Source organism: Charadrius vociferus, unplaced genomic scaffold (assembly GCF_000708025.1).
Source record: "Charadrius vociferus isolate BGI_N301 unplaced genomic scaffold, ASM70802v2 scaffold41, whole genome shotgun sequence".
Classification (NCBI taxonomy): domain Eukaryota; kingdom Metazoa; phylum Chordata; class Aves; order Charadriiformes; family Charadriidae; genus Charadrius; species Charadrius vociferus.
The window spans coordinates 360,844-387,141 of record NW_009647013.1 but is presented as its reverse complement, the minus strand read 5'-3'; the positions used below and the strand labels follow the sequence as shown (position 1 = coordinate 387,141).

The 26,298-nt window shown below is 41.7% G+C and overlaps 1 protein-coding gene across 2 annotated transcripts in view; it reads right to left on the bottom strand.

Moving 5' to 3' along the window:
• INTS9 (integrator complex subunit 9) overlaps positions 1–24,515 on the bottom strand; it is a 68,058-nt gene extending 43,543 nt beyond the window's left edge. Inside the window, exons 1-7 of one of the 2 annotated variants that reach the window (XM_009895437.1) lie at positions 24,379–24,515; positions 19,615–19,675; positions 17,052–17,114; positions 13,535–13,674; positions 11,906–11,992; positions 6,653–6,773; positions 4,472–4,606 (exon numbers count right to left, since the gene is read on the bottom strand). In XM_009895437.1, the coding sequence (XP_009893739.1) occupies positions 4,472–4,606; positions 6,653–6,773; positions 11,906–11,992; positions 13,535–13,674; positions 17,052–17,114; positions 19,615–19,675; positions 24,379–24,443 (672 nt within the window). In that variant the 5' untranslated portion in view covers positions 24,444–24,515. The remainder of the gene's footprint in view (positions 1–4,471; positions 4,607–6,652; positions 6,774–11,905; positions 11,993–13,534; positions 13,675–17,051; positions 17,115–19,614; positions 19,676–24,378) is intronic. The other variant, XM_009895438.1, reaches the window with a different exon arrangement.
• Positions 24,516–26,298: the final 1,783 nt, after the last annotated feature.

The window sequence follows — 26,298 nt, the reverse complement described above, 5'->3', positions numbered from 1 at the left end:
ATTTTCCTCAACCATTCAGTGGATTCTCTTCAGAAGAGGTGAGATCACCAAAGGACTTTGGGCTTGAAGCTCCCAATTTTGTGTACGAATCTGAATGCCACACTAGGCTCTCCCTTGACTGTGAAGTCTGCTCTTGTGCCTGCAGTATTACAACCATGACTTTCAAATACTCATGTCACGTTGTTTGCACAGGCCTTTTCAGACGTCTGTTCTCATGAAATGGTAAATGGCGGGTAGAAAAGAGAAATCAGTTTAGATTCCTTAATATGTTTATTTATCTAAGAAATAATCAATTATATATATTAAGTTTTTAAAATGTAGCTATAATACCAGGTCAAACAGCCGAGTACTTCCTTAAAACCAGCAGCCGAAAACAGGTGAAAAATCATAGATCCAACTGCACAAAAAAACACCAAACCCCACCCCCCAAAAAGTAGTGCTCCCAATGCAACACCAGAGCTAAAATAATAGAGAAAATATGACTTGGCTTACCAGTCTCCCCTAGTGAATCAGACTAGCACTATGACCTCCTCCGATAGCTTTCTTTGAAGCCTGTGCTAGAAGCTAAGCTACGTCAAAGCGAAATAGATGTCTCCACCGGGCTATGAGCTCTGATCCGCTGGGTCTACAGTGTATGCTGTACTGACGACCTACAGTCATAGGCACAATCCTAGATTATGTGGTTAAAGAGCTGAAGGTAGCTATCACAAGCACCTATCCGTGCCGTGTCTGCTTCCTGGGGGACAGAAGAATTTACATCTGCACAGCCTATCCTGTGGCTCACAGATGTAGCAGAGGGACTGACAAATAAGTGGTCCAAGGAAACAGTGTGGCAACTTGGCCACTGGCAGGCAGTCTAACGCTAAAGCAAGCATGGCTTCTGCCTCAACTCCGCATAAAGGCTCACGTTTTTTCACTGAGGTCAATCATTTGACATGTTTCATACTGGTATTTTATTGAAGCAGAATGAAAATGCATACCCACTTCCCTCTGCTAGCAAACATAGATATTCACAAATTATACTTAAGTGTGACCAGATACTAAGTATACATTCTTGATACTCAAAATTTAGCATAATCCAATCTTGAAAAGGCAAAAACCACTTCTCTTTCTGCAGATGCAATACAGCTATGGTGAAAAGTTAACTTTTAGCCTAGCTCTGGGCTGCACTTCCCGCAGCTCCTATTCAAGCAAAGGTGGGCAACTGCAGCCAGCTGCGTGGTATTTTATGGTTATTTATTCTCAACAGTCCCTCTGCAGTCTCACCAACCAGGAAAGATTTCTGCCAGAAGAGACTGATGAAGAGATTTCCTATACTGAACTTAGAAGACCACTGTACAGTTAATTCCCTTGCTCACAGTCCCTCAGTGCCATTCTTAAGTAGCAGAGAAAGACCTTGATCCATTAAACATACAGGGGAATCTCATATCAACTTCAACAGAAGTTTACGCTGTGTACCACCTTCTAGGACCGGACCTGTTACATGAGATTTATTGCAATCTTTGACTCTCCATAGCGTGTCCGTGAAAATGAAATGCCAATAATGCAATAAAAAATAATATCGAATCCGCCTGTGATAATGTACATAATGATTACGCCGTATTAGATACGCATAATTTCAGCTGCTATTGCACTGAGAGGGCTTGCATTGATTTTTGTGGGTTAATGTAAAGAATATGTCTTAAAAGGCTTTTAGTGACATATCTGAACCTGTGCTATCAACTCCTGTTCTCCACTTCAGTGGCAACGGTGTCAATTCTAGCCTCAGTAGAGGGTGAGGCAAAATTTTCAACAGAAACCATCTGCCAGAGGACAGAAGTACAGGGAACAACTAATGGTGTCAGACCAAACTCTCAAACAAACCCTTTAAAGCTCTTCAGTTATTTTCAGCAGCTATGAATACAGTCTTGCTGAACCCTTCACTTGCACTTCCTACAGACCCGCTGAGGATTTCACAAGATACTCCTGCTGCTGCATCCAAGATCAACCCAACAGCCAGCGTTCACTGCACCCAGTTTTGGCTAATCTGTACATCCTGGGGCACGTCTAAGCTAAGCCAACCGTTTTGCTTTCTATCCGCTGTTAACACAGATGGACTGATTATTACAGATGTACCATAACTCTCTCTGATTATAGATGTCATCTAAATGTCACTTAAAATTTCAAGAAAACTTTAAGTCATAATTTATACCAAAGAAGCAATCCCACTCTCTTCCCATGACTGCCAATTCCCACCCGTGCTGCCGTCTCCACTATGTCAGCACTTAAATCCCAGCGCTGGCAGAAGGGAGAAGGAGGGTAGGATAGGGTGAGGGACCAGTTTCGGTTGGGTGAGATGAACCTTATCTTGTTTGCACCTTGACAGGAGGAAATGCTTTCCAGGCTATTACTGTGCCTATTAGACAAGATGGAGGAGGAAGAAGCATTTTTCTATTTGTTTGTCCAAATAATGTGTGTCTTCTCGCCCTAAACAAACAAATGGCTGATGAGAGCCTGGTCAACTGATGCCTGTTTTTAATAACTACGGAAGAAGTTCCAGAAGACTGGAATAGTGCTAAGATTTTACTACTATTCAAAAAGCTCTGGATATGTATTTACTTAAACCTATGCTGATTATCTGGATACAATTTTTAAAACAAAACGTAGTGACTGTTTTCATACACTGTTAAAAGACAGGAATGTCGTTATGACTGCTCACCATGATTCTATGGAGAAACAGGTCAGACAAACAACTTTTCACTCCCTGATGAAAAAATGCTGATTTGTTGGACACAATTTTGACTCTGTGCCACTCAAGATATTGTTATCATTACATAATGTCTGTCAAACATCAAAGAGATGAAAAGCTGGTTGGCAGCTCACAAAAAACACTAGTCATTACGGAATCACCATATTGTAGGAGCTTGTACTGGTGTTCACAGGGACAAAAACTATGCATCGTCTTCAACAACCATCTGGAAGCAAATAGAAGGCAATGATGATACCTGATATGCAGATGGTATCTGGTAACATTTGTGATGTGGTAAACAACAAGAAAAGGGCAAACAATGCAATTTCAACTACCTGGTAAGCTGTTCCTTCGAACTCTGTGTTAGTATAAAATAATGCAAAGTGCAATGGATTGCATGCTAAAAAATGAGGCTCTCGGAGAACAGGTGGGACAAGCAACACTGTCAGCAGAGTGAACAGTCCGGGATGCATCTCTTGTTGGCAAACAGAGTAAGTCCCTAGGGTTTCAGGTAGGCTTGCAGTACATTTTCCTGCACTTGTTAAAGCTGAAACTGCTCTAACTGCTACCACTTCTGCAGGTTGCAGCGGGTGAGTGCAGATCTGCTGCGCTCTTTCCAGGCAGTTCATCCACCCACCATTCCCTGCCACAGGGTGGTAATGTCCTTAAAACCAGGGACTTTACCAGAAGTTTCCAGAGAAATGTTCACCTTTGGAAAATGATGAAGCATGGCTAGTCTAACCTGATAAACTGAATCACCATTTCATGTAAATGAAGAGAAAACACTCTCAGTTACCAAACTTCTTCTTATAGTGCAAAATTTCTCCTCACAGAAATATTCCATTCATCTACTGTCAAATACTGCTGCTGCTCCTTCGCTAGAAGGTGACGGAAGAGCACGACCCAGGCCAGTAAGAGGCTGATGAGAAAAAGGGATTTAGAGACTCTGATACATTGCATAAAGCCAAGTACAGCCATACTATTAAGGACGGTTTATCTACTGTAGTTGTTCAGCTCCTGAGATCAAGCTTTTAAATGAAGGATGCTCAGAAGCAAAGCTCTTTAGAAGATACTCACCTTGGGGGAAATTACTTACTGATCATGAGCCTGACACATTTTCTAAATTATTTCTAAATACCTCCTGCTAATATTGCTTTTAACTGTTTTGACAACTTCTGAAGCACACAGTACTGCAAACTTCAAGCCATTCTTCACACTAAGAATTTATGGATCTAGAGAGAATTAATTTACTGGAAATTACATCTACAGCACTATAAAGACTTTGCCCTTAGCAGAGCAGGGTGGAAAAGTTGGCAGCCAGTTAGCTATCATTTCTCCCAAGGAAGGATGTTTCAGAAGTGATATAGAAGCAGTCTGTGAACTGTCTATAAAGACCCTTCGGTGAAATATGCATTTTAAAAAAAGTCACTAATGCGCTATTGTTTAACTCTCTTGAAAATTTCCTATTTAAGGAGAAGGAGAACCTCCCAGCTGGTGAGTAAGTTAAGATCAAATAATTGATAACAAAGTATTTTAGCTGTCTTTCCCTGTAACTATTGATACCTGTCCACTTATCAGGGTAGTAGATCTTCTCAATGCCCGTTAAGTCTAGCCAATTGCTAACAGAGGTACCTTAGTACAGCTTCTATACTACACCTGATCCCAGCAGGAAGAAGCCCCCCTATTTTTTTTCAGCAAAGACACTTCCCCCTGTAGAAGACTAACAAAAGTCAGAGGCTGTACCTGAGGGTGTGTTGTAAGTAGGGAAGATCCTGAAACATAGGAAACCTTTTCATAGTGCGACTGGATAATCCAATTTGAACTTCCAAGAGCGTAGCCTGAGCTGAGGGGGGTGACCTGCACAGCACCAAACAGCTCCTGAAACACACAGCAAGAGACGTTAACTTGAGCGAGCCCTCGACAGAAGTCTGAACAGGTCATTTTATCATCGGTGATACTAATTTTAAAAGTAGTTCTGTTATTCAAAGCCTTTATGAAGCTAGTGTCCAGAGTTTGATGTCTGCTGCTTTTATTTACCCATGTCTAACAGGATATATGCTCTGAGAAAAGCTTTTCCTGAGGTTGGGCCCTCATAAAGTTTCTCTTCCATGTGAATTCTACGGCATCTAACTGAGTTCACACTGAACCATAACTCTAAATGGAGGAATCAACTGGGGTCTTGATCCTCTGCCTGCCTTGGCTGTACAGAAGAAGCTTGCAGGCGCTTTACATCTTTGAAGACTATACTCCCTTAGTCAAATTTTATTGATATTGGCCAGCAGGAGAGAAGGAAGGACAAGTCGTTCTGTACTGGTATAAAACTCTGTTTGGGTTACACATTTTTCTGTGGAAAACATAAAGTTAACTTCAAACTCGCCCACTTCCTAACTTTATTTCTTTCTAAATGCTATCTGCTGGTGATTTAGAAACAACGCCCTGCAAACTCAATCCAAATTTCAACTTCAGCTCTGAGCATAAGCAACCCGACAGTTGTCTCCTTTAGAAAGTGTATTGCTTTATCTGTACACAGTAATGTGTTATACTTGTTTTGAGAAAGGCAAATAAGCCTCCATGTATACCTCACTAATGTGATCTACTTTCTGGTTACTGAATAATAGAACAAGCATCCGATTCATGCAATACTAATGATTTTTCTAGTATCCCAATACACATTTGGAACCTTCGCAAACCAAAACAGGGTCTCCATCCCCCACAGCGCGTAAACCAAGGCTCTGGATTCTGCTGATATGCAGACATGAAAAGTGGACCACAAACCATTCTTGATGCTGCCACGTTTTGGGTTAACTGGCTAATTAGGGTCTGATTATTTTAAAAGTTTGCTTTGGGAAGAGATATAATATGCTCTAGAAATGTCTTTTTTCCCAGTAACTATACAAGAATGATTGGCTCAGATGCACAGATCTAAAAATAGATGAGATACATCCACACTGTAAGTATAGTTGAAAATGAGCACTAACCACCCACAGACACTGAGGCAGTCCAAATGCCCTCAGCCTGTCCAGTTGTTAGACAAAGCTGCAGCTGTTATTTATGTCAGCAGGCATGTTAGTGGTGGCTTGGGGTCTTTTTTAACCAGCTGTAATGCAGCACCACACAAACCTAAATCCACCAAATTTAGTACACAGCACCACTGGTTACTGTTTTAAACTGTCTTACTCATTAAGAGTAGTCTCCAAACTTCCGTGGCCCATTGCTTAAGAAAAGGGAGAAAATAAAGAGCTTTGGGTATGCAACCTACTTTAACCAACCTTTTCATTTCTTAGGGCTCTGAGCAACAGTAGCAGGTATCATGGCCCACATACTGCCTGAATGCTGTAAGGGAACAGTGTAGCTGCAGACTACTGAACTGTTGGTTCAGTTCATTCTAGAAACTACACTGGATTATAGTCAACAGCATTACAGACAACAAATGTTAGCTGGGAACCCTGGGAAAGGAGTGTTTGAAGTTCACGTCAAACCATTAGGTTTTGTTTACAATCCCTAATTTGCTGTATAAAAGAAAGTGGAGGCTAAAGCACTCAAAAGATTCCCAGAAGTGAGATACGGTAACTCAGAAGGGGATGTGGCTTACAGACAGAGAGGATACATTCATTTGGTACATCCTCCCAGCTCTCAGTGGGCCAGCCATCAACTCCAAATTCACAGGTACGCCGCCTTAAAATTGGCCTCCCAGAGGAAGAGGAGAAACAAATGGATACTCCCTGACTTCACCAAACAAGAACCCTTCCTGGGAGGCAGACTGAGGGACGTTCAATATAATCTTGTCTTGCTTTCCTAAGCTAGGGTAACTAGATCTTACACAGGATCTAGAGGAAAAATAGAAAAGGAAGGGCATTTCCAGAGAACAGCTGGGAAACAACAAGTTGTTACTGTTGACCCGAGGACAGCTTTACAGGTACTCACAATTTTCTGAGAATATCCCACCAGCTGGATCTTACTGAGCGCAGCATTCACTTCTGGCATGGTGTAGCACTTCCTCCACATAGACACCTCCACCGCGTCCTTCAGAGGGGCAGGCAGCAATCTGCAAAGATCAACGAGGCGTGGGCATTTTCAGAACTTCTAGATGACTAACCAGCTTTTACTCCCATTTATATTCTCCAGTTCTTAGATTCTTCTCTTTTTTCTTTTTATTTTAAATATGCCTGGTGCTTCAAAGTGAGGAGCAAGACTTACTGCCTGTTGAGGAGTCGCACCACACTGCCCATTTTGCCTCACCCCAAAGACTGCTCTCCTTCAGCTCTCTTTGTTGTTGTTCCTATTCAGCCCTTTCATCAAAGAAGAAGGTGTGATGAAAGTGTTATAGCAACTCTTGTGGTACTTTCACCACTGATGAAAGATACCGGCTGATCTGACATGTCAGCGTGAAACGCACCATTAGGATTGGTAGAGATGACTGGGATCTCGGGTCAGTGTCGCTTCTGCATATCCTAAGAATTTGAAACCAAAAGTAAGCCACAATCTTGTGATTAAAATACAGGTACCAGACCATGAAAAATGCTGGCTCTGCTCTCATTTTTGTCACCGGTGTCTTGCAAGAACACATGTCCCAGCACCCCAGCTTCTTTGCCTTCAACTCAGATACCCCACTTGCCTTCAGAGCGTACTGGCAAGGAGACATTAGCTGACACTGCAGAGCTCTTTGAAATCCCCTACACGGAAGTATTTAAAATGTTTTACACCAAAGTAAAATCCATCCATTCTGCTCTTCACAGACGTTGCAAGTTAGCCGGACAGCGTTGTCAAGGGAAGAAGTGAACTGTAATGTCACAGCCTGTAAGAGAGATGCCTAACTTCTGGGAAATAAATCTTCCTTAGCAACATGAACTGAGGCAGGAAGCAGCACAGCTGCCAAATGCATAAGAAGAATAGGACTTTTTTTTATATTAAACCAATGCTAAATCAAAGGCTAATTCAAACCAATTTCCAAAGATTTATGGAAATTGGTCAAGTTTCTTTGATCAATTTGTTTAAAGGAATTTAATTTATTGTTATATCTACTAGGTCAGTGAACTCCTCCATAATTTAAGATACTGAAGAAAGGATTAAGGCCAGCTATTGCCAAGACGGCTGTACAGGTCTGGTGCGATAACTGTAATTCCAGCACATGCTGGCTGAAAGCATACTGCGCTTAAGGAAACAAACAAAGTGTTCAAGGTCTTTTTTGGGAAGTCATAAGCAACAAAAGGCCAAACAATGTGGATAGTTGTCCACCATTGCACTGAAGCAAATTGCCTGTAAAAGCCTTTACCCTACCAGAAGCAGCATTTAGTGTTGGATGCTTTCAGGAACTTCTCTTCTGGGAAGAGGAGAATACATCTCCAAGTAATGGAGAAAAGTGGGGAATTGTCCTTGGTGACTGAAGTGAGCTTCTATTAGCCTTGACTCTGTGGCTACGCTGTAAATATACTCTGATCCCTAACAGACCAGTAGGACCAGTCTCCAGTGGTTTCATTCTTTGCTGAGAGGCACAGAGAGACAATGAGGAGTGCTGGTTCCTCAGATATGCCCCTCCTGGCATTCAGCTTGTCACCCACACTTTTAAAATTTGCACAGAAAGTTACTAGAGGATATTTTAAAGTCTGGAATGAATCTACTAACACTATGGCAACATCCGGCATCCAGCTCTGGAGCCTCCAACATAGGAAAGACATAGACCTATTGGAGTGGGTCCAGAGGAGGGCCACAAAAATGATCAGAAGGCTGGAGGACGGGCTGTGTCCTCCTCTGCTGTGAGGAGAGGCTGAGAGAGTTGGGTTTGTTCAGCCTGGAGAAGAGAAGGCCCTGGGGAGACATTATTGCAGCCTTTCAGTACCTACAGGGGCTACAGAAGATCCAGGGAGGCACTTTTTACAAAGGCACGTAGTGATAGGATGAGGGGGAATGGGTTCAAGCTAGAAGAAGGTAGATTCAGATTAAATATCAGGAAGAAATTTTTCACTGTGCGGGTGGTGAGCCCCTGGCACAGGTTGCCCCGAGAAGCTGTGGCTGCCCCATCCCTGGAGGTGTTCAAGGCCAGGTTGGACGGGGCTTGGAGCAACCTGGTCTGGTGGGAGGTGTCCCTGCCCAAGGCAGGGGGGCTGGAACTTGATGATCTTCAAGGTCCCTTCCAACCTAAACCATTCCATGATTCTATGATCCTATTACGGATCACCGCATAACAACCAGACATATGTGGGGAGATGTTGGGACAGCCAACCTACAGCCACAGACAGGAAGGTATCACGAAGCAGCATGGTCCAGTGGTTAGTGTACAAAATTTATGCTTAAGAAAATCAGAAGCTTGTATTCTTAACTGGGCATCTGCACAGAGGCAGTCCCTCCTGTGCAATGCAAAGGATAACATTTAATATATGACATAACATGTTCTTGTTTGAAGGCAGAGGAGGATGGTAATATCGAACTAGATCAGAATGCTGGCCACTCTCGTCCACTACTCCATCTAAGGAAACAGCCTGTTTCAGACACTGTATAGAAAGATATAAGAAACCATCAAGCAGGTAGTTGGCACAGTGTCTTTCATAAAGCAAACTTCCTCTTTAGTGCCCTGAATGCTAATCAGTGTGAAAGATATCCTGGTTGAGCATCTATAGAGTTTCCATGAGATTGCTCATTTAAAATAAAAACCAATGGTAATAAAACTTGCTAAGCAATTAGTTCAGACTGGATTCGATAATGGAAAAACGTAAGCCACTATAATGAACTTCTTATATTTTATACAGTATTTGCATTTAAAATGCTTCAGTGCTTTATCTAATGAAGATGATAATACTTTGTGTTTTATACTAACTATTCAGAGTAGAACTAGCTGAACTGTAAAGCATTAATGGTGATTGATCAGCCTGAAAAATTAAAGTTAGACTCAGAAGTAATAAGTATTCTGTTCTAGCAACAGCCAAGAATTAAAAAAAATCACCGAGGATCACATTTTCTTAAATAACGGATGTCAGTCCAACCCTGCATGTGCTATTAGCCAGGTGTTAATTTGTGGATCAGTAGATGTTTGCTCACATGCTATAATAATCAGTTCCATTCACGCTTGCATGACACTTGTCAACAGGAATCTCAAAACACTTTGCAAACATTAATTAAGTCCCTGTATACCCTCTTTGGTGGGTAGGAGCTTCATTTTACAGAAGCATAGGGAGCTGAAGGGGGAAACTCAGAGCACAGGTGGGGCACAGTTGGACAGGGAATTTAGGTTAGTCCCCCTGTTCCAGCTCACAGACAACACTGGTTCGTACCAGCCTCAGGGCAGAGTTTGTGATACGCAGGCTTACGTTATAAACAGCTGCAGGGCTACTAGTTAGGTTTTGCTATCCCCACTAGCATAACATTTCTTTGCTCTGTCTCTATCTCATATTTGGGCAAGGTGTGCATTTTACTTGTGAGATTTGAGGGACCTGCCATCTGATGAAGGTTCCCAACAACATGCGATGTTGTGGCAGTGCGCTCTGCTCTACAGAGGTCTTGCAAGTGGGAGAGAAGGGTTGGTGCTGACTCTGTCCCCGGAGGTGTGCTCTTATACCTTCCTCCTACCTCCACTGGTACCCCGTTACAATGGCTACGTGATAGTATCAAGGAAGAAGTATGAATGTTACAGTACTTCCCAAGCAATACAAGACAAGAAAATGTATTTTAAACATCGCTTCAACAAAAGTACTCTAGCCTTCTATAGCAGTTGAATCAGAACAAAGATCACCTCTCTGTGTTCGCCTCTGGAATAGTCAACAGCGCACAAAGTGCTAGGCAGCACTTTTTCTAAAATACAGCCACCAGGAAAGTGACATTAAATGAGTTCCAAGATATATGATCCTCCTTTAAACCATGCATACAAAATGCATGCAGCAGTGTGACGAGAATAATGGCACCAGTCCCCTCTCTTCACATCACTGTGAGCTTCAGGAATGGTTCTGGTCAGGCCAGTGGACTCCAAAATCAAAAAAACCCACCACTATTCTCACGAGAGTATACATCAACAGCAGAAAATCCTGATCAGTTTTATTGTCTTTACTTCTGCTTTACATCTGTGTTTTACTTGCCTTCTTCAGAACAGTGAGTTACAGTGCTGAGATAAGACTGCTCCTATGCTCAGCAGGGGAGTACAATATATAGCTAAACATATGTTAATTTGTATTTTTAATTTCTGTGCTTTGTGATATTGGAAAATGACAAGACTACTTTTATTATGTATGAAATAATTCATTTTTAGTGAACTTCTAAATCAAGCCATGTTAAGAATTAGGAATAGAAAATGGGAGATCAATTAAAAATGCACAAAGTAGCTTTTAAAAATAACTTTCTAATTAACCAGCCTTATCTTTAATATGTGCTAAAACTGAAACTGTCTCCTCCATAGAACATGTTGTGCACCTAAAGTTGTTTTTATTTCCAAATAAAGCATTATCTGCAATTATAAACCGTGTGGATAATTTTTAGATTATATAAGCTTTCAAACTTTTAGATGTAGAAGATCTCAATTTTGAGCACCTTGTTTTTACATATGGATGATATAATCGACATGGAGTTTCCAGCTAATCTTTTTAATTCTAATTTCAACTTGTTTCTAAGCTTTGAAGGAAAGCAAAAACCCAATTCTGTTGTCCAAGGGTAAAAGAGGGAAGAAAGATGGCACTGCTCTGTGGTTGGTCAGCAGCAACTTCTAACAGTTGTGTCTTTACTTTCTTAGCATTTCAGCAAACATGAATGCAAATATAATTTTAAATTTTATTTTATATGATATTATAATATTATATTGTATTATATTATGTCATCGTATGTCATATTATATGATATGTTATATTATATCCCTTATAACCACGTTTAAATAGCTTGCTAATTTCAACAACTTTTTATTATATTAATACAAAAATCTGCTGGTTCTATCTACCATCATGGAGCTAAACTACGTGACGGCAGATCCGGGGAGACTTTTGTGTTACCAAGTCTCCCTCCAAGAATCCAACCTGCGTGGTTGTTTGGAAGACCAACAATCTACAAATGACTAAAGAAAGAACTGACACAAGGAGTCACAGCTGTAAACCTCTTAGGCTTTTTTTTCTGCTTAATGGTAGTAGCAAATCTCAAGTGGTATCAGCTGCCCTGTCATCACAGTGAATTCTAAACGTTGGTTCTTGTTTTAGGACTGTCACTTACCTCTGTACCTCCTTGTTCTTCCACATGGAGGCAGACTGAGCCTTTGGCACACGTTCAATGGAATTCACCAGTTCTTCCATGAGAAGTCTGAAAAGACATCGTAACTAAATTAGCATGGCAGCCTTTCACACAGGAGAGAACTTTGTCCCAAATGTTTCCCATTACACAAATTGTAACACTAAGAGGCGGTTTTAAATAGGGGTTCTTCCCACATAGGCATTGCAGCAATTACCCCTCACCAATACTACCCCTGTTTCTCCACTGAGTGTTTCAAGCTCAAGCCAGTCCAATTCCGTCTGCCTGGTTGCGACAGCAGAGGATCCAGCCCACTGGGTTACGGGTTATTTGGAAAGTGGAAGGACAAGAGGAACTCCCAAATCTCTCTCCTGCTGCACAAGATGATTTCTGCATTACTGACTGCTTGTCATATAGAATGAGACAAAATATATGATGAAAACGCATTAGCTGATGCCTGTTTATCACTTAGAGAAGCCAAGCACGTTGTCGGCAAACTCTCCTCATGAGCACACGAACTCTCCTCATGTACAAATGCACAGCATTTGAGACAGAAAAATACGTCAGGCATGAAAAATTGGGTCTGCAGATTTCACCGCCCCAAACTAAACAGCATTTGTAATTGTATGCATGCTTCCCCTTGAAGGTAGGAAGTGACAGATTTAACTGCAGAAGAATGGCATCTGGAATTACTTGGGGTAAGGAGCACACCAGTATACTCTCCAACAGGACTATGCTTGTTATCTTCAGCTACAGGCCAGCAATACCCCAGAGGTCTACTACTAGTTCATATTTATACAATTCCTTTCTCCTACAAGGGCCTTCAGTTTCTGTTTGTTTTTACACAAAGGGAGAATTACTCTGGCGTGGAAAGTTTGCACAGGACCTTTAATAGACAAAGATTCCTGCCCTGAAGTGCTTACAGAGTAGTTTAGATACCATGGCCTAATCTGCTCTCTATTGAACATGGCAGCTGTTCTGCATGAGAGATACACCCAGCACAAGTCCAGTTAGACTTCATCGAGGGCCAAACTTGCAGCCTTTGGTATTGACGTATCCAATCAACAGACAACTTAAGTATCTCTCTTTGCATTTCAGAGCTTATATATCTCAACTGTCATTTGAAATGAAGCCAGCTTAAATTCTCTTCCATGGTGTGGAGGAAAGTGTGATTATATGAATTTAAAATGCTGAAAAGCTACAAGGCAATAATCTTAAAGTCATTTATTGTTGAAAAGATCGGAGATCCCTCTTTTGTTTAAGGGCAGCAGAGAGGATCAGGAGAGATCTTCGATTCATAGTTTTTGAAGGTTTGAAGTTGGCTGTACAGTAATTGCTGCTCAAGGTTTCTCAGTCCACTCAAGATCTACTATCCCACATCTACTGTCTGGACTCAACACAAAGCCCCTGCTGTAAACGTTGGAGACAGACGGTTCCAGAGGTTGGGAAACATTGAGTTAACACATTTGCAGCACTAAGGACTTGGCTGGTGTTCAGCTACTGCCTAAGAGCCTCTTCGGAACATTAGACACCACTCCTTTACCCATATTGTCCTTTACACCTTTTCCTTAGCAGTGATGAAAGAGGAGTAGAGAATATTAAGGGGCTTTTTACCTGCCAATTTGAACAGTGGGCTCAGTGGCATACACCGTTCCAGCGAATCCTGTGTACTCTGTGATATAGGGCAACGCCATCATGCAGTGGTAGTTTGAGATCAAGATTACATCTACTGTGGAGAGGTCAAGCAGCTCAGTCTGAAAACAGAGGAAAGAGATAAGCAACATGTAACCCTTTCATGCAGTTTAAGCAATGGCAGAAAAACTTGTTCTTTTTTTAAAAAAAACTTTATATTGCAGGAATGTAACCAATTTATAGAAAAAGGGAAGCGGGGGTAAGTCTCTGCTGTGGCAAAGATTAATGATTCCTTTAAATTAACAATATTTATTTTAAAAGCCCCCTAAAATTATTTCCTTCTCAAATCTGAAAAGGAAACCATGTCCTGGGTTTGGCTGTCTTTCATGTAATGAAATGGCTGCCGTTAAGAGAAGCACGATGATTACACTTTCATCAAAGAACTGATGTGTGCGCTTCCTTAGGGAGGAACACTGCACAGGCACCAAAACTTCTGCAGCAGCAATTTAGCAGGGTGGCTCCTATTTTTTATGTGGCACATGACACTGTACCCCAGGACAGCAAGAGCGAGGAATGCAAATTGTACTTATTCATATGCTTAAAATAATTCTCATATTTTCCCAAACTAAATGCTTGGCATCTTTATTATTCACATTTTCTACGGCAGGAGATTAAGCTCATTCATAGGATACCACAAAACGGACGGGTGGGTCCGATTTGTTTTGATGTGACAGTTAAGACAAAGTGAAAGAAGATTTCACACATTGTTAAAGGAATTTTAATTAGAAATATTTACTGGTAATGCTATAACACAAATGGTGTCAAGTCAGAAATTTACAAGATATATGACCTCTAACTCAGTTATTATAGAGCAGCTAATGGAATTCAACACTCATCAAGCACATATTATCTGATTACAAGGCTTGGTCCAGCAATTTGAATAAAAAAAGGCAAGAAAGTAGGTCACTCGGCTTTTCAGAGGGCTGACACAGTGCTCTGGTGACAAGCCGCTTAACTCACAGCTAAGCGTTCATGGTTTCAATCCATGATCACAGCTAATGTTGAAGGCACGATCTCCAAGCTGAGTACAGAAGGTGAAACACCATCCTCGGATTCATGACAGGGCACCCTTTTATCTTACTAAGCTTGCCAGGCAGAAATACACTCACTTCGTGGTAGCAAAGAGCCTGCTGACACCCGCCCCTACCAAGCTGTCCCTTCATGTCTTGGTTTTCAGCCGTGTTCAGACCACACAGAATCAAACGGGGAGTCACTCAGCCCTGAGCTGAATCCCAGCCCAGCAAGCCATCAGCAAGATACAGGCTACCACTTTCCAAGTTTCAGCATCCCACATCTCAGCATCCTCAAAGCATTTACTGAGAGGATGAAAAGGGTGTCAAAACCAAAACAAAGTAAAATCTTCCCTGGGACTTGCGGCAATCTCACTAAAGGTGCCTATGAACTGAAGAGGTTTAAAAATATTTCCTGAACGCAAAGTGAGGGAGCCCAGAAGGTTGCCAAGCAAAGAGAGGGCTGCACCCTGCACTCTGACATGTGGAAGTGTACTCTGCTGCTGAGACAGCCTCTTATCACCTTGTGGCTTCTGGATTACATTCAAAACTCGGCTTTCTTTGGCAATGGTATTCCTGGAAGTGATACTGCGATTCTCAAACTAACTGCTTTTGCAGACAAGTTTCTTCAAAAGAAGTGACGTGGGAGGAGACAAAGAAAAAGACAAAGCCTCTTTCACACAAGCTCCTTCTTATACTGTGCTGCCAAACACCAGCAACATTTCTACTCTGCTGATGCATTCAGCTGGCCGTGACATCTGAACTCTCCTCCATCAGGGGAGCCTGTGAAGCCAGATATGTGAGCTGGGTATCACTAGCAGATCTGTTCCTCATGCTTGCGGAGAAGAGTTGACATCTGTTGGGAACTTTGGGAACCAAAGCATTTGAAAGGCCATTTGTAAAGTCCCTACAATGGTGACATGTGCAGCTGGTTGCTGTCTTCTCGTTGCAATATGGGCTGCTGGAAAAGAGAGTTAGCTTCAGTAGTGACACCATTATAATGAAGCAGCAACTCCCCATCAGTCACATTTAGAGCTACATGTGTATTTTCCAGCCCAACAAAGTAACCAGAAAGCCCACCTGAAGCACCCTAAACTCCAGTGGATTATAATTCCTATGCATGGCCTCAATTCCAAAGGGAATCCAGAACACAAACTCCTTTCTTCTCAAGATATGAGACATAATGGCACTTTCCAGGCATAGAGATGCTTCCTACATCCCTCCCTTCTACAGGGCAGTAACCAGAAAGCACACAAGAACTCAGAATTATTAGGGTTTTTTGGAGATTGGATTATATCCATTCCTGTTGAGGAAAACAAGCAATTGCACACTATCTGTTAATATCACTTGCCAAAACTAGTACCAGAGCTGCCAACTTTCTTCAAAGAATCAAGATGACAAGAGTCAAAAGCTGCAAGAGGTGAGTTTCATGGAATCAACAGACAAAAACACTACTGCCAGAACCCCAGCAATGTGACATCAGCCTTCCAGGGGTGTTTTGTACTTCCTGTCAACAAGGTCAGGCAGAAAGGAAGAAAAAATCGCTGCCCAAAAGCAATCGGTCTCTGTCTTTGAAAGACAGAGAAAACATCCAACATGAAATGAAAGAACTGATGTTATCACAGTCCGAACACAGCTGAGGAAAGAGGATACTATTCCCAGACTATTCCCCATCATTCACCCCCACCACTCTCTGCTCAGCTTTTTACTTATTCAGCTCTCCTACACACACTATTAACCTGATCAGTCAGGTAAGCCCAGTTAATTCAAACATTTTCAATAGTCTTGCTTTCTGTTTTTTTGGGTTTTTTTTAAACCCAGGTATTCTTGAAAAAAATAGAGCTCGAGAAGCAGTCAGTCATGCTGCAGTTATGTCAGTGGATATGAAAGTACAGTTCTTCCCTCAAAGAGGCAGTGATGAATAGCTAAGAAAGCAACAAAACTTTTAACCTAAATTTGCTGCCAGCAGCCCAGAAGAATCAAACAGTGGTTTAACAACCCGGTCAGCTCCCTAGGGGAGCTCCACTAGGCAGGTCATGCATCTGTGGTTAAAGACAAGCAGCTTTCCTTGTCTTCATTCACTGCCCTTATCTAGATCAGCACATGTATCCTGTCATAATTGAGTCCAGCTCAGTTATATTGTCTTTTGAAGGCCTATATAAAGGGACAGTGATGTCTTATTCTTCTGTGAGATATTGATCTGCTCAAGGAGACCTTCCAGATCTCCCAAAACCGTTGTTGAAAAGGGCTGTTTCCATCCTTTTTCCAGTGTCTAGATACTAGGGACACCTTAACAACACAGAGGTTTTAGGAGTATTATTTACTGAGTAGTAATAAATTAGCAAGAATCTGATAATAATTATTTAGGAAGTTTCTTCCACGTGATTGAATGGAGTCAGATTTTTCAGTGAAGCTTTGAGCAAACTCACCTCTGGTAAACAGAACTCAGGCACAGAGTCTACAAACACATGGCCAGAACACTCCTTTAGTTCCTGTAAGCAAAGCACACCAACAGAGAAGACATAAAAATGCAATGCAATGTTACTCCAAAGTGCAGCAGATTTTGCACTTTCAAAACCTTTTCTTTATCAGAGGAAATTTCCAGCCCGTTAATACATTATGTTTATCCCCCTTCTAGATACAATTTGCTGTAAGCAGATCTGCTGAAATTGCTTTCACGCAAGATGAGGCTGCTCGCTACTTTAAGGGATCAGATCCTCGTCGGGAGGAACAGAGATGGCACTCTGGTAGGTAAGGAAAGAGACCCTGGTAACCACTGGCTGGTTTTGCTGGGGCCATGAAGGAGGTGCTGTCCTACAAAGCTGTGTTTTCTCTGCTCTTCCAACTGCAGCTGTGTTGGCTGGGAAATCTGTAACAATGCAAGTTGACTTTGTCTACCAGAATCAGAAGTAAAGTACAAACTGAAAATTGGGTCATGAAGACCACTCTTGTCGGAACTGCTGCTCTCCTGACCTGGAAGGTGCGCACAGCACCTTTATAGTGCCCTGGCTGTCTTACAAGTTTGGAATTTAGTTTTGGTTCCCAAGAACATCAAACCTTTTCTGTCTTATTAAGAGCAGAATGCAATTTTTAGCCCCTGCCTCAGAGCATTTGATCAAACATCTTTTGGGGATCTAAGCTACATGTGGCACTTTTTGTTAGATTTATCTCTACTGGATTTCTAGCCCTTTATTGTCTTGCTCTTTTTTCAAGGCCGACATCAGAAATCTTTGTCACACGAAAAGTCACATTCTTCAGGATTATGTACGGAACAAAAATATTCCCAACTCTAGTTCTAACACACCTCACAGGCTACTTATCACCCACTCTGTCTTCTCTCATGGATGCTTCTCTTGCTTGTCCCAAAGCGAGTGGTCTCAGCCAGCTTCAGACTGACAGAATTAAAGATTGAAACCAATTCTTAATAATTACAGTGCACCTGCCAACTAATAACGAATGAGCAATTACATCTAGTGGCAGAAGTCTCCTAACCTCATCTCAAGGGAGTTCAAAATGATTAAAACTAGATCGCAGCAAATTTCAATGCCTCTCCAGGACTTAAGTTTTATAACTGTCATCCAGAGAGTGCTATAACAGGAATGTCCACCCGACATGATAAAACATCCCCCTTTGACTCCTTCCCTTGCCTTTTTCCAGCATGGGTCAAAGAATTTACCATTCCAAGCAGTTACAGCGGTCAAGGTGAAGGTAAGAGATGCTGCCTTTGAATTTTTAACACATGATTTCCATTGATGCTGTGCGAGTTTAAAGATTTCTCCTGAGCACACGCTGCAGCAGCAGTACCACAGAAACATAAATACATCACGTATAAAAATATACTGACAGCCTACCCCTTCTTTGGACAGAATGGGACCCAAAGCTCTGAGACCAAGGCTGGGGTTCAGGAGAAACAAATTCCAGGGAATTCAAACTGGGCAGCTCCATTCCTGTCACTGAGCCTCTGTAGCTCTGCGACTGCCAGTTAGCATGTGCTTTGAATAGTTGTTACTATTTTACTAACAGAAATGCTGCCTATACAGTTTCTTTTGTCTCCAATGAGAAGAAAAATCAGGTCTTTAATCTATGATCTTCAGCTCCCTTGCCTGGAAAAATCAGATCAATCCATTTTGTCCACCTCAAAGTCCCCTACAAAAGCAACTATTATTACTGTTTTCCTTTAATGTTCACATAGTCAGGGAACAGTCTATTAAAACAGTATTTTCTCTACTGATACCTATCGCTGCACACATTTGAAATGTATCTGCCTATTTTACTAACATCTGACATATTTTTGTGTTCATTGTTCCCCTATGGCAGATCAAACTGGATGCTGCAGTGCCCAGTTTTGGTTGAAGCCCCAGATAAATTTTGCCTACAAAACCAATGTAATGAAAAGGGGGGTGGGGAAAGAAAAATTCTGTGTCTCTTATGTAGCTGAGTAAGTCCTGTATCCTCAAATTAGCAGGCTGGAGATAATACACTCCCTGCTATGTCCAGCAGCAGAACACACGTTGATTTCAGAGGCCCAAGACATGCTTTTCCTCTATAAGAGACCTCCCATGGGCAAACCATTCACTTTCTCATAGTTCTCCTGCCTAAAAAAAGGGTATGGTACCAACTTCATTTATAAGCATGCTCTGAAGCTTTAGTGTCAGAAAAGTGAGACTGTTGAATAAAAGGCACTCTAAGAAGGCAAAGCACTATTATTTATGGAGCTCCCTGAAACCAGAAAATATTCATACTGATGATTTCTGCATTTAAAGAGGATTTTTTAAAAAAAGCTAGGCTACCTCTGAAGACTGAAAGCCTCAGAGTTGCCATTAGCATTTTGTTTCAAAACCTTCTGCTCTACAAGGACATTATGGCTGGTAAGGGTACACATAGAAACCTTTGCGATGAGTCAGCATGGAAGTATTGTTCCTGCAGTGCAAGCTCCTAACCTGTCAGGTAGCTTTTTGCATGGCAAGAAAATTCTAACCATAAGTATAGTACCTTGTCCAGAAATGTGCTTCCATCTTTCAAAACCCAACCAGGAAGTTTGGACAGCCTGGGGCTGCAGAAAGAGAAAAAAAACCATTGCAATATGAATTATATCATTATCAGTGGCTAAGCATTGACCTTCTATTTGGTGTCATACAGGAAGAGAACACCATTTCTGTCTCAGGGAACTAACAATCTCAATAAAACAGACAGACAGTTTCACTGTGTTTAAGTGTTCATTGAAATGACTTTTACAAATCATGATTATGACACTTATAAGTAAAAAGAGTAAGAGGACGTCGCATGCAGGGAGTTTGATTTTAGTCATTTACAGTGAGAATTTCAAAAAGGCTCGGTGCCGCCCTGTGGTGAAACTGGTTGTATAAACAGAAGAAGTTAGGGCAGCAAGAAACTCTATGCTTGAAACAACACAAAAGCACCGTAAAACTGCTCTGGGACAGACGAAGACAGACAAATATTCCCATTAGTAATGGCAGGGACAAACTGATGCTCTGGACTAAGTCATTTATAGACACAGAGGTTGTGATTTTATATCCACACAAAGCATGGTTTCATGCTCAGGTGAAGACCCACACCAACAGCTGTACACTGTATTTACCTGTGTTGGAAGGACAAAGGGGCAAGGAGGTTTTGCCGTGGAACTGCATGTTTTAAGCTGACAGGTCCGGTACCTGTCAGCAATGGCATGGTCCCTTCTTTTAATTGGTTCAAATGCTAATAAAGAAACTTCAAGGTGGACACTGTAATCCTGAGTTTGCAGTAGTAATTGCTGCAGCATTTCTTGCTACCATAAGTGAGAGACATTCGTACTTCACAGTGACATTTGATTTTTGTGTGAGCCTACTACAGCTTAGCTCAAAAACCACTGTCTGCCCAGATTCAAGCATATCTACAGAAACGCAAAAAGAAAGAAAAAGCTGAGGAAACAAGAGAATTGAACCTGCCTGGAGTCAAGCCCTGCAACAACCTCAGATTTGGAGACAGAACTTGAGAACTGGGTTGCAATGAAATCTGCAAGTGCTGTGCCCTAAGCTCTATAGACAGGCATGCTTATATGCTGTAAGGGCTTTCAAATTTAAGTTCTTGAAAAAAGGAAGCGATTCAAGGGCTCAGAGGAATGCTGTGTTCAGACTAACATCAATATAAAAGAACAAATCCTAACTGGCACTCCAGAAAGTCACAAGGAAGGAAAAAGGGGGAAATCTAAGACTCAAGGAGCAAAGACAGAAGAGGTGAGAGCAGAAGGATATGTCATTGAGAAGCTATGCCAGTGAAGTGCAACCACCTTTTGACGATGAAGTCTGATCACAGAAAAGATGAGGTGGCTAAATGTACTCCCCACTGACCCAGTCAAAAGCACAATTCAAGAGCAGTATTTTGGAGACTGAGGGGGCTGAGCAGAATTGTTGCAGAGAGACTAAAAGAGCTATGGAAAAGGCAGGGGAAAAGCAAGACACCATATTATATGATATGCAACAACAGAAACCTTGGTTGGAAGGGACATCCGGAGGTCTGTAGTCCAATGTCTCATAGCCAGCATGAGATCGGGTCAGCCACAGCTCTGTCCAGCTGTGTCTTGCAAATCCCTGGAGCACCACATCCTAGAGCCTCTCTGGGGATGGGGGAAAGTGCTAAGAAAGACTTCATCACTGGGAGGCTAATGTCAAAGGCAAGCCTCTCAAGACACCATTTGCAGCCACTAGCCCCTTATTTTGTCTGCCATTGTTGAAAAGAGTTTGGCGCTGTTGTCTTCTTTTGAAGGAGGTGTGGGTGGCTATTAGCTCCCTGTCTAGCCTCCTCTCTGCGAGACTGAACAAGCCCAGCTGCCTCAAACTCTCCGTGGTCTCTTTGGAGTCATGGGATCTGGACCCTGACCGTCTTGGAGCCCCCTGAACACCCTCTACAGTTTCTCAGCACCCCTCTTCAATGGGGTATCCAAACCTGGATCCATTTGTGGTTTCACCAGCACAAGGCAGAGTGGAATAAACTTTCCTTGCTATGCTTGCCCTGCTCCCTCTAATTTAGCCTAGTATGCGGTTTGCTTTATCCATGATGAAAGAGCACTATTGACTTGTACTAAACCTGGCATCCACTGAAGAGTGTAAAAGGCAAAATTAGAAGATAGGTCTTGTGTGGGGGTGAAAGTGGAATAAGCAACACAGGACAGAAAGGATTACCTTGAAGGCAAGAAGCAACACAGTTCCTGCCGACATAGTTTTTGACATTGTAATAGAGTGATTGATTAATCCAAAATAGCTAGAACTGTCCCATAAATAATGTGAGCAAGTGTGTCATGGCTAGACAGGAAAGGTTAAGAGCTTCCCACATGTTCATTTTACCGTTTTGCATTTGACTTTGGTACAGAGGAGAAAATTCCAGTTGACAAACCTCCTTTAAAGTACATGAACTGGCATAAAGTGTTTGGCAACTGCAGTTGCTTTGCACGTGCTCCATGGGCTGGTGAGAACAAGGACTGCCATTTCCAGGACAAGGTGGAATCTAAATACCTTTTGATGGGCTTTTTTTGAAGAATAAAGAACTCTAAAAAATGTCCAGTCCCTTTAGTGACACAAACACTACAGCGCTTTCCTCCCTTATAGATTAAAGCACAAGGCTCTCCAAATGTTTGCTCAAGGAGGGTCCCATGCCAGGTACAACACAGGATTTAGCTGCATAGCAAAGATCCTCTGTAATATCATACCTTTATGCTCCATAGAGGTAAAAATCAGGGCACCTTTGCAGACCACAGACTGAGACTTGCAGAATCCAAGTGGTTCATGGATGATACTTTGGAGACCTCTGGTTTAAAGACAGCAGAGAAGCATAGCCCTTCTGCGGTCAAGGTTTCACATGGGTCCATCTCAGCCTAGCTGCAAGTAGCAGCGCATGTGGTTCCAAAAAGACATACAACTGGTAATAACCTAATATCTGACCTATGTTCAAATTCTTGCGCCGCTATGTGCTTCATGCAAGACCTTCTTGTAGTCTCTCTCCTGGAAACTGATGATAATATCAGGTCTCTGTCACCTGGCCATGTTATGTTGATAATACACATTTGAATTTCAGAGGTATTTAGACATCATGTTAATGTAGACCTGATATATAATAGTACAACTATGAATTCTATAGAGAGATAAGGACTTTTTAGTGGCAGCCACAGTCCTCCTCAAGTTTTTAACTCATTTCCACAACTCCCTGCAGGACATGTGTTTTGTAGAGTACTGAGGAGATCAATTACTTGCCCAAGTCCATGTGCTCAGGACAATCCTTGCTGTAAGGGGTGTTCAATCACCTTACCGACAAGATTGATTGGATTTAAATCCAACTGTTTGCTCGGATTCCACTGGGCCATCAGGGGTCAAATCTGACATCCTTTCTTATTGAGTTTGAGTCATTTTAGTGCAGACATTCTGGAGGTACTTGGGGAATTCCAGGTTGTGACCTGCAATTTGGCTGTTCATTCCCAGGGTCTGCTATCAGCAGACAAAGCTGGTATATCCCAGGGGAACGTTGATGCCTGCAGTTCTAAAGAACTTCTTAAGCCTTTGTTCACTCACCTAATTTTGCCACTTGTTCCTCTCTTAATTTCCTTTTTCTTTGGGGGTAGGAGAAAGCGAATGCAAGGCGATTCTGTCTGTACCTGGATTTCCCAAATTTTCCAGATCCCTTCAAAATCTACTACTGCCCCTAAATGTTGTAGTTAGCAATTGCATTATGGAATGGAACAAATATTGACTAATCACACTGACCCATCTTAAGGCTTCTGTTGCCTGCTCTACAGCAGATCTTGAGCTCCATGTTCTTGCAGAACAATGCATACATTATCTATTCTTTTCCTCGCCAAAAAAAACCCCAAATCATAGGAAGTGCTGGACAAACTGCTTTAATCTCATTAGGTCACTTAGGAAACTCCCTTTCCCAGTCATATTCTCCTCTCAACCAAGCTTCCCCTGAACCCAGAATGTTCCTCACTTGTTTCTTTGTGGATCAAAGTTACTAAATGGCTTGTGTGAAAACTCCTGCTGCATCACCAAGAGTTACTCATTCCCATCTTCCCAACCCCTCATTTTTGTAATGTATTCCATTTATGCAAGACATAAGTCACCCTAACTGAATATCCAAATTCATCTAAAAACTTGGGAAAATACGACCTCGTAGTTAGGGCATAGAAGGGGGAGCCTTAATCTCAGGATTCTCTTCTAGACTCTACTTTTGTTTCACTGCTGTTCCATTCCTGTGTCCAGCTGCACTGCCCTTTTATTTATTTAATTTTTAAAAGGGAACAATTATGCCATCAAGTCAACTAACGAGGATTGTTAAGTGCTATTTTTCTTTGCATTAGCCAATGCTCTGAAGAAAAGCCTGAGAAGACGGCAGTTAAACAGTACTTGCTGGGCTCCATGAACTCCATCTCAGTTACCCATTTATCTCATCTTGCATGAAGAAGCCAGAAAGATGACAGATATGTGACCTCACTTGTGCTGAGCAGTTGCAGCAATACTTTACTGAAGCTTAGAATAAATTATCTAGAAAAACCAATCAATAAATCCATAAAATGTCTTCCGTCTACTGAGCCAAAGGACGTTATTTTGATAAAGAGAATTTTTAAGTGAACAAAGTCTATTTATGATATCAGATGATGCTGTTCATTTGTACCCATCCCCTCCCCTCCTTCCAATACACCATTTCATGCAGAGCACTCCAACTGCAACCCAAGAAGACGCAGGCTAAGTGCTTACAGGCCGCAGAACATACCTCTGAACCAGTGGCAATGGGAGGAAATTGAGGGTAGACGTCATATCCAGTCCACAATCCAACATGATGGTGGTGGATTTGAACTTGAGTACATTGCATGGTAAGGTTGGATGTCCGGACAGGCAGTACTGAAAGAAGAATATGAGGATGAATTACTTACTCGTGACCTTACCAACAGAGTGAAACCCTCCCAAAAAACCTTATTTTAAAACATGTGGTTTCATGCATGCCAGAACAAAACCTGATTTCCTATGAATCTGTGTCTCACAGCTGTGTGCGTTCATTGAGATTTCCCCATGTCAGGGTATTAAGGGGCAGACTGACTTCAGACAAGTTTTTCTGATCACAAGGGTTGAGAGGATGGCATAGGTCTTCTCTCCAATTTAGGACACATGTAGAATCTCTTTTTTAATAACAGCCATCTATTTTCACAGAAATCCTAGAAAATCTGTTTCTTCAAAACTCAGTCCTACTGGCAAAACTTGGCTGAAATTGGCTAGTAAATTTGAAAATTACTTGGGGGAGCAAAGGGAGGGAGAGAATCCCTGCAGGAACACAAGTTTTATTTCCTTAAGAAAGCAGCCTAAACAACCCAACAAGGTGCAGCCCGCACCTTCTTCGGCTGCTTGGCACAGATGAGCAGAGTAAGCTGTACAAGTGCAGGGCAGCAGCTCTGAGGCATGCTCTCACCTGCTTTTTGTCTTGCTAATGGCAAACAGGAAACACAAGGGAACGGACAACCATACCAGAATGGAAGGGTTTGTGTACTGAGAAATCCCAAATGCTTTGCAAGCTTAATGAGCCAGTAAGCAGGTTATGTACAGGGGCACTTCAGCATCATTGAGATGCAGTCACCTCTTGTCTGGAGAGTGGCAAACATTTAACAAGGCACAGGAGCAGCTGAAGCTTTGAATAAGAAGAGAAGTGAATAAAAATGCCAGCTTTAAAATGTGGCATTAGAAACATAAATGTCTGAATACAGCGTGGCCACCTCCGCATGAGGGTTTCTCTTCTTTGATGAGAGATTCGATGGTCCTTCAGGGATTGCAAGGATAGGAGATTTTGCATCTCAAATACAAGTTTTTGCATCTCCAAAGTCTGGGCATCTGGGTGCAGCAAAGCTCAGGTGGTCAAACTTCAGCTTTTAAATTCAAGTTTTGGTCAATTAAGATGAAAAATAACAATTGGTTGGCTGTGCACTGTACTAAAAACATATCCAGTCATTTTCTAATTAATTTATACCTTATGCTTGCTTTCTATATTTCACTCTACAAAGTGGAAAGCAGGTAGATCAATCACTTCATTTTCTACCTCTGCTCACAATATGTTAACAGGGGACTGCAACTGTCTGGATTAACAACTCCCAGGGAGACTATTTACATACATTCATCAAAAACCTGTTTAAAATTATATTTAAATATTAAAAAGCTACTAAGCCCCAAATATTAAATTAATAGTATCACAAAGACTTTTGTTTTAAATTCACAAAGCCTTAATTATTAAGGAGCAGCATTACATTTTGCCTGCTGTTAGCAAAGTTTAAAAAAAAGGTGAAAAGCCAAGCTGGGGAAGAAGTGAGTATAGAAGTAAGGAATTCAGTTGTTTTATTCGCGAATGTAAATTACGCATGTGAAATTAAGGTCTCACTAGACTAGAACTTTGACAACTGAAGCTATAAATCCAAGTAAATAGAAGGAAATGAAGGAAAAAAGTAAGATCTAAACTATTTTTGCAGCTTTTAAACTATCCATAATTAAAAAAGGCAATGAAATATCAGCACTTTTATCAGCAAATCACTTTCTTGCTTTTCTTAAAATCACGAATAGGATCATCATTTCACCCTGAAATCTACGAGCTAACTGGAAAATCTTCCTTTTTTCTTCTTTAAAAGCATCTAAAATAATCTATATCTGTGGCTGT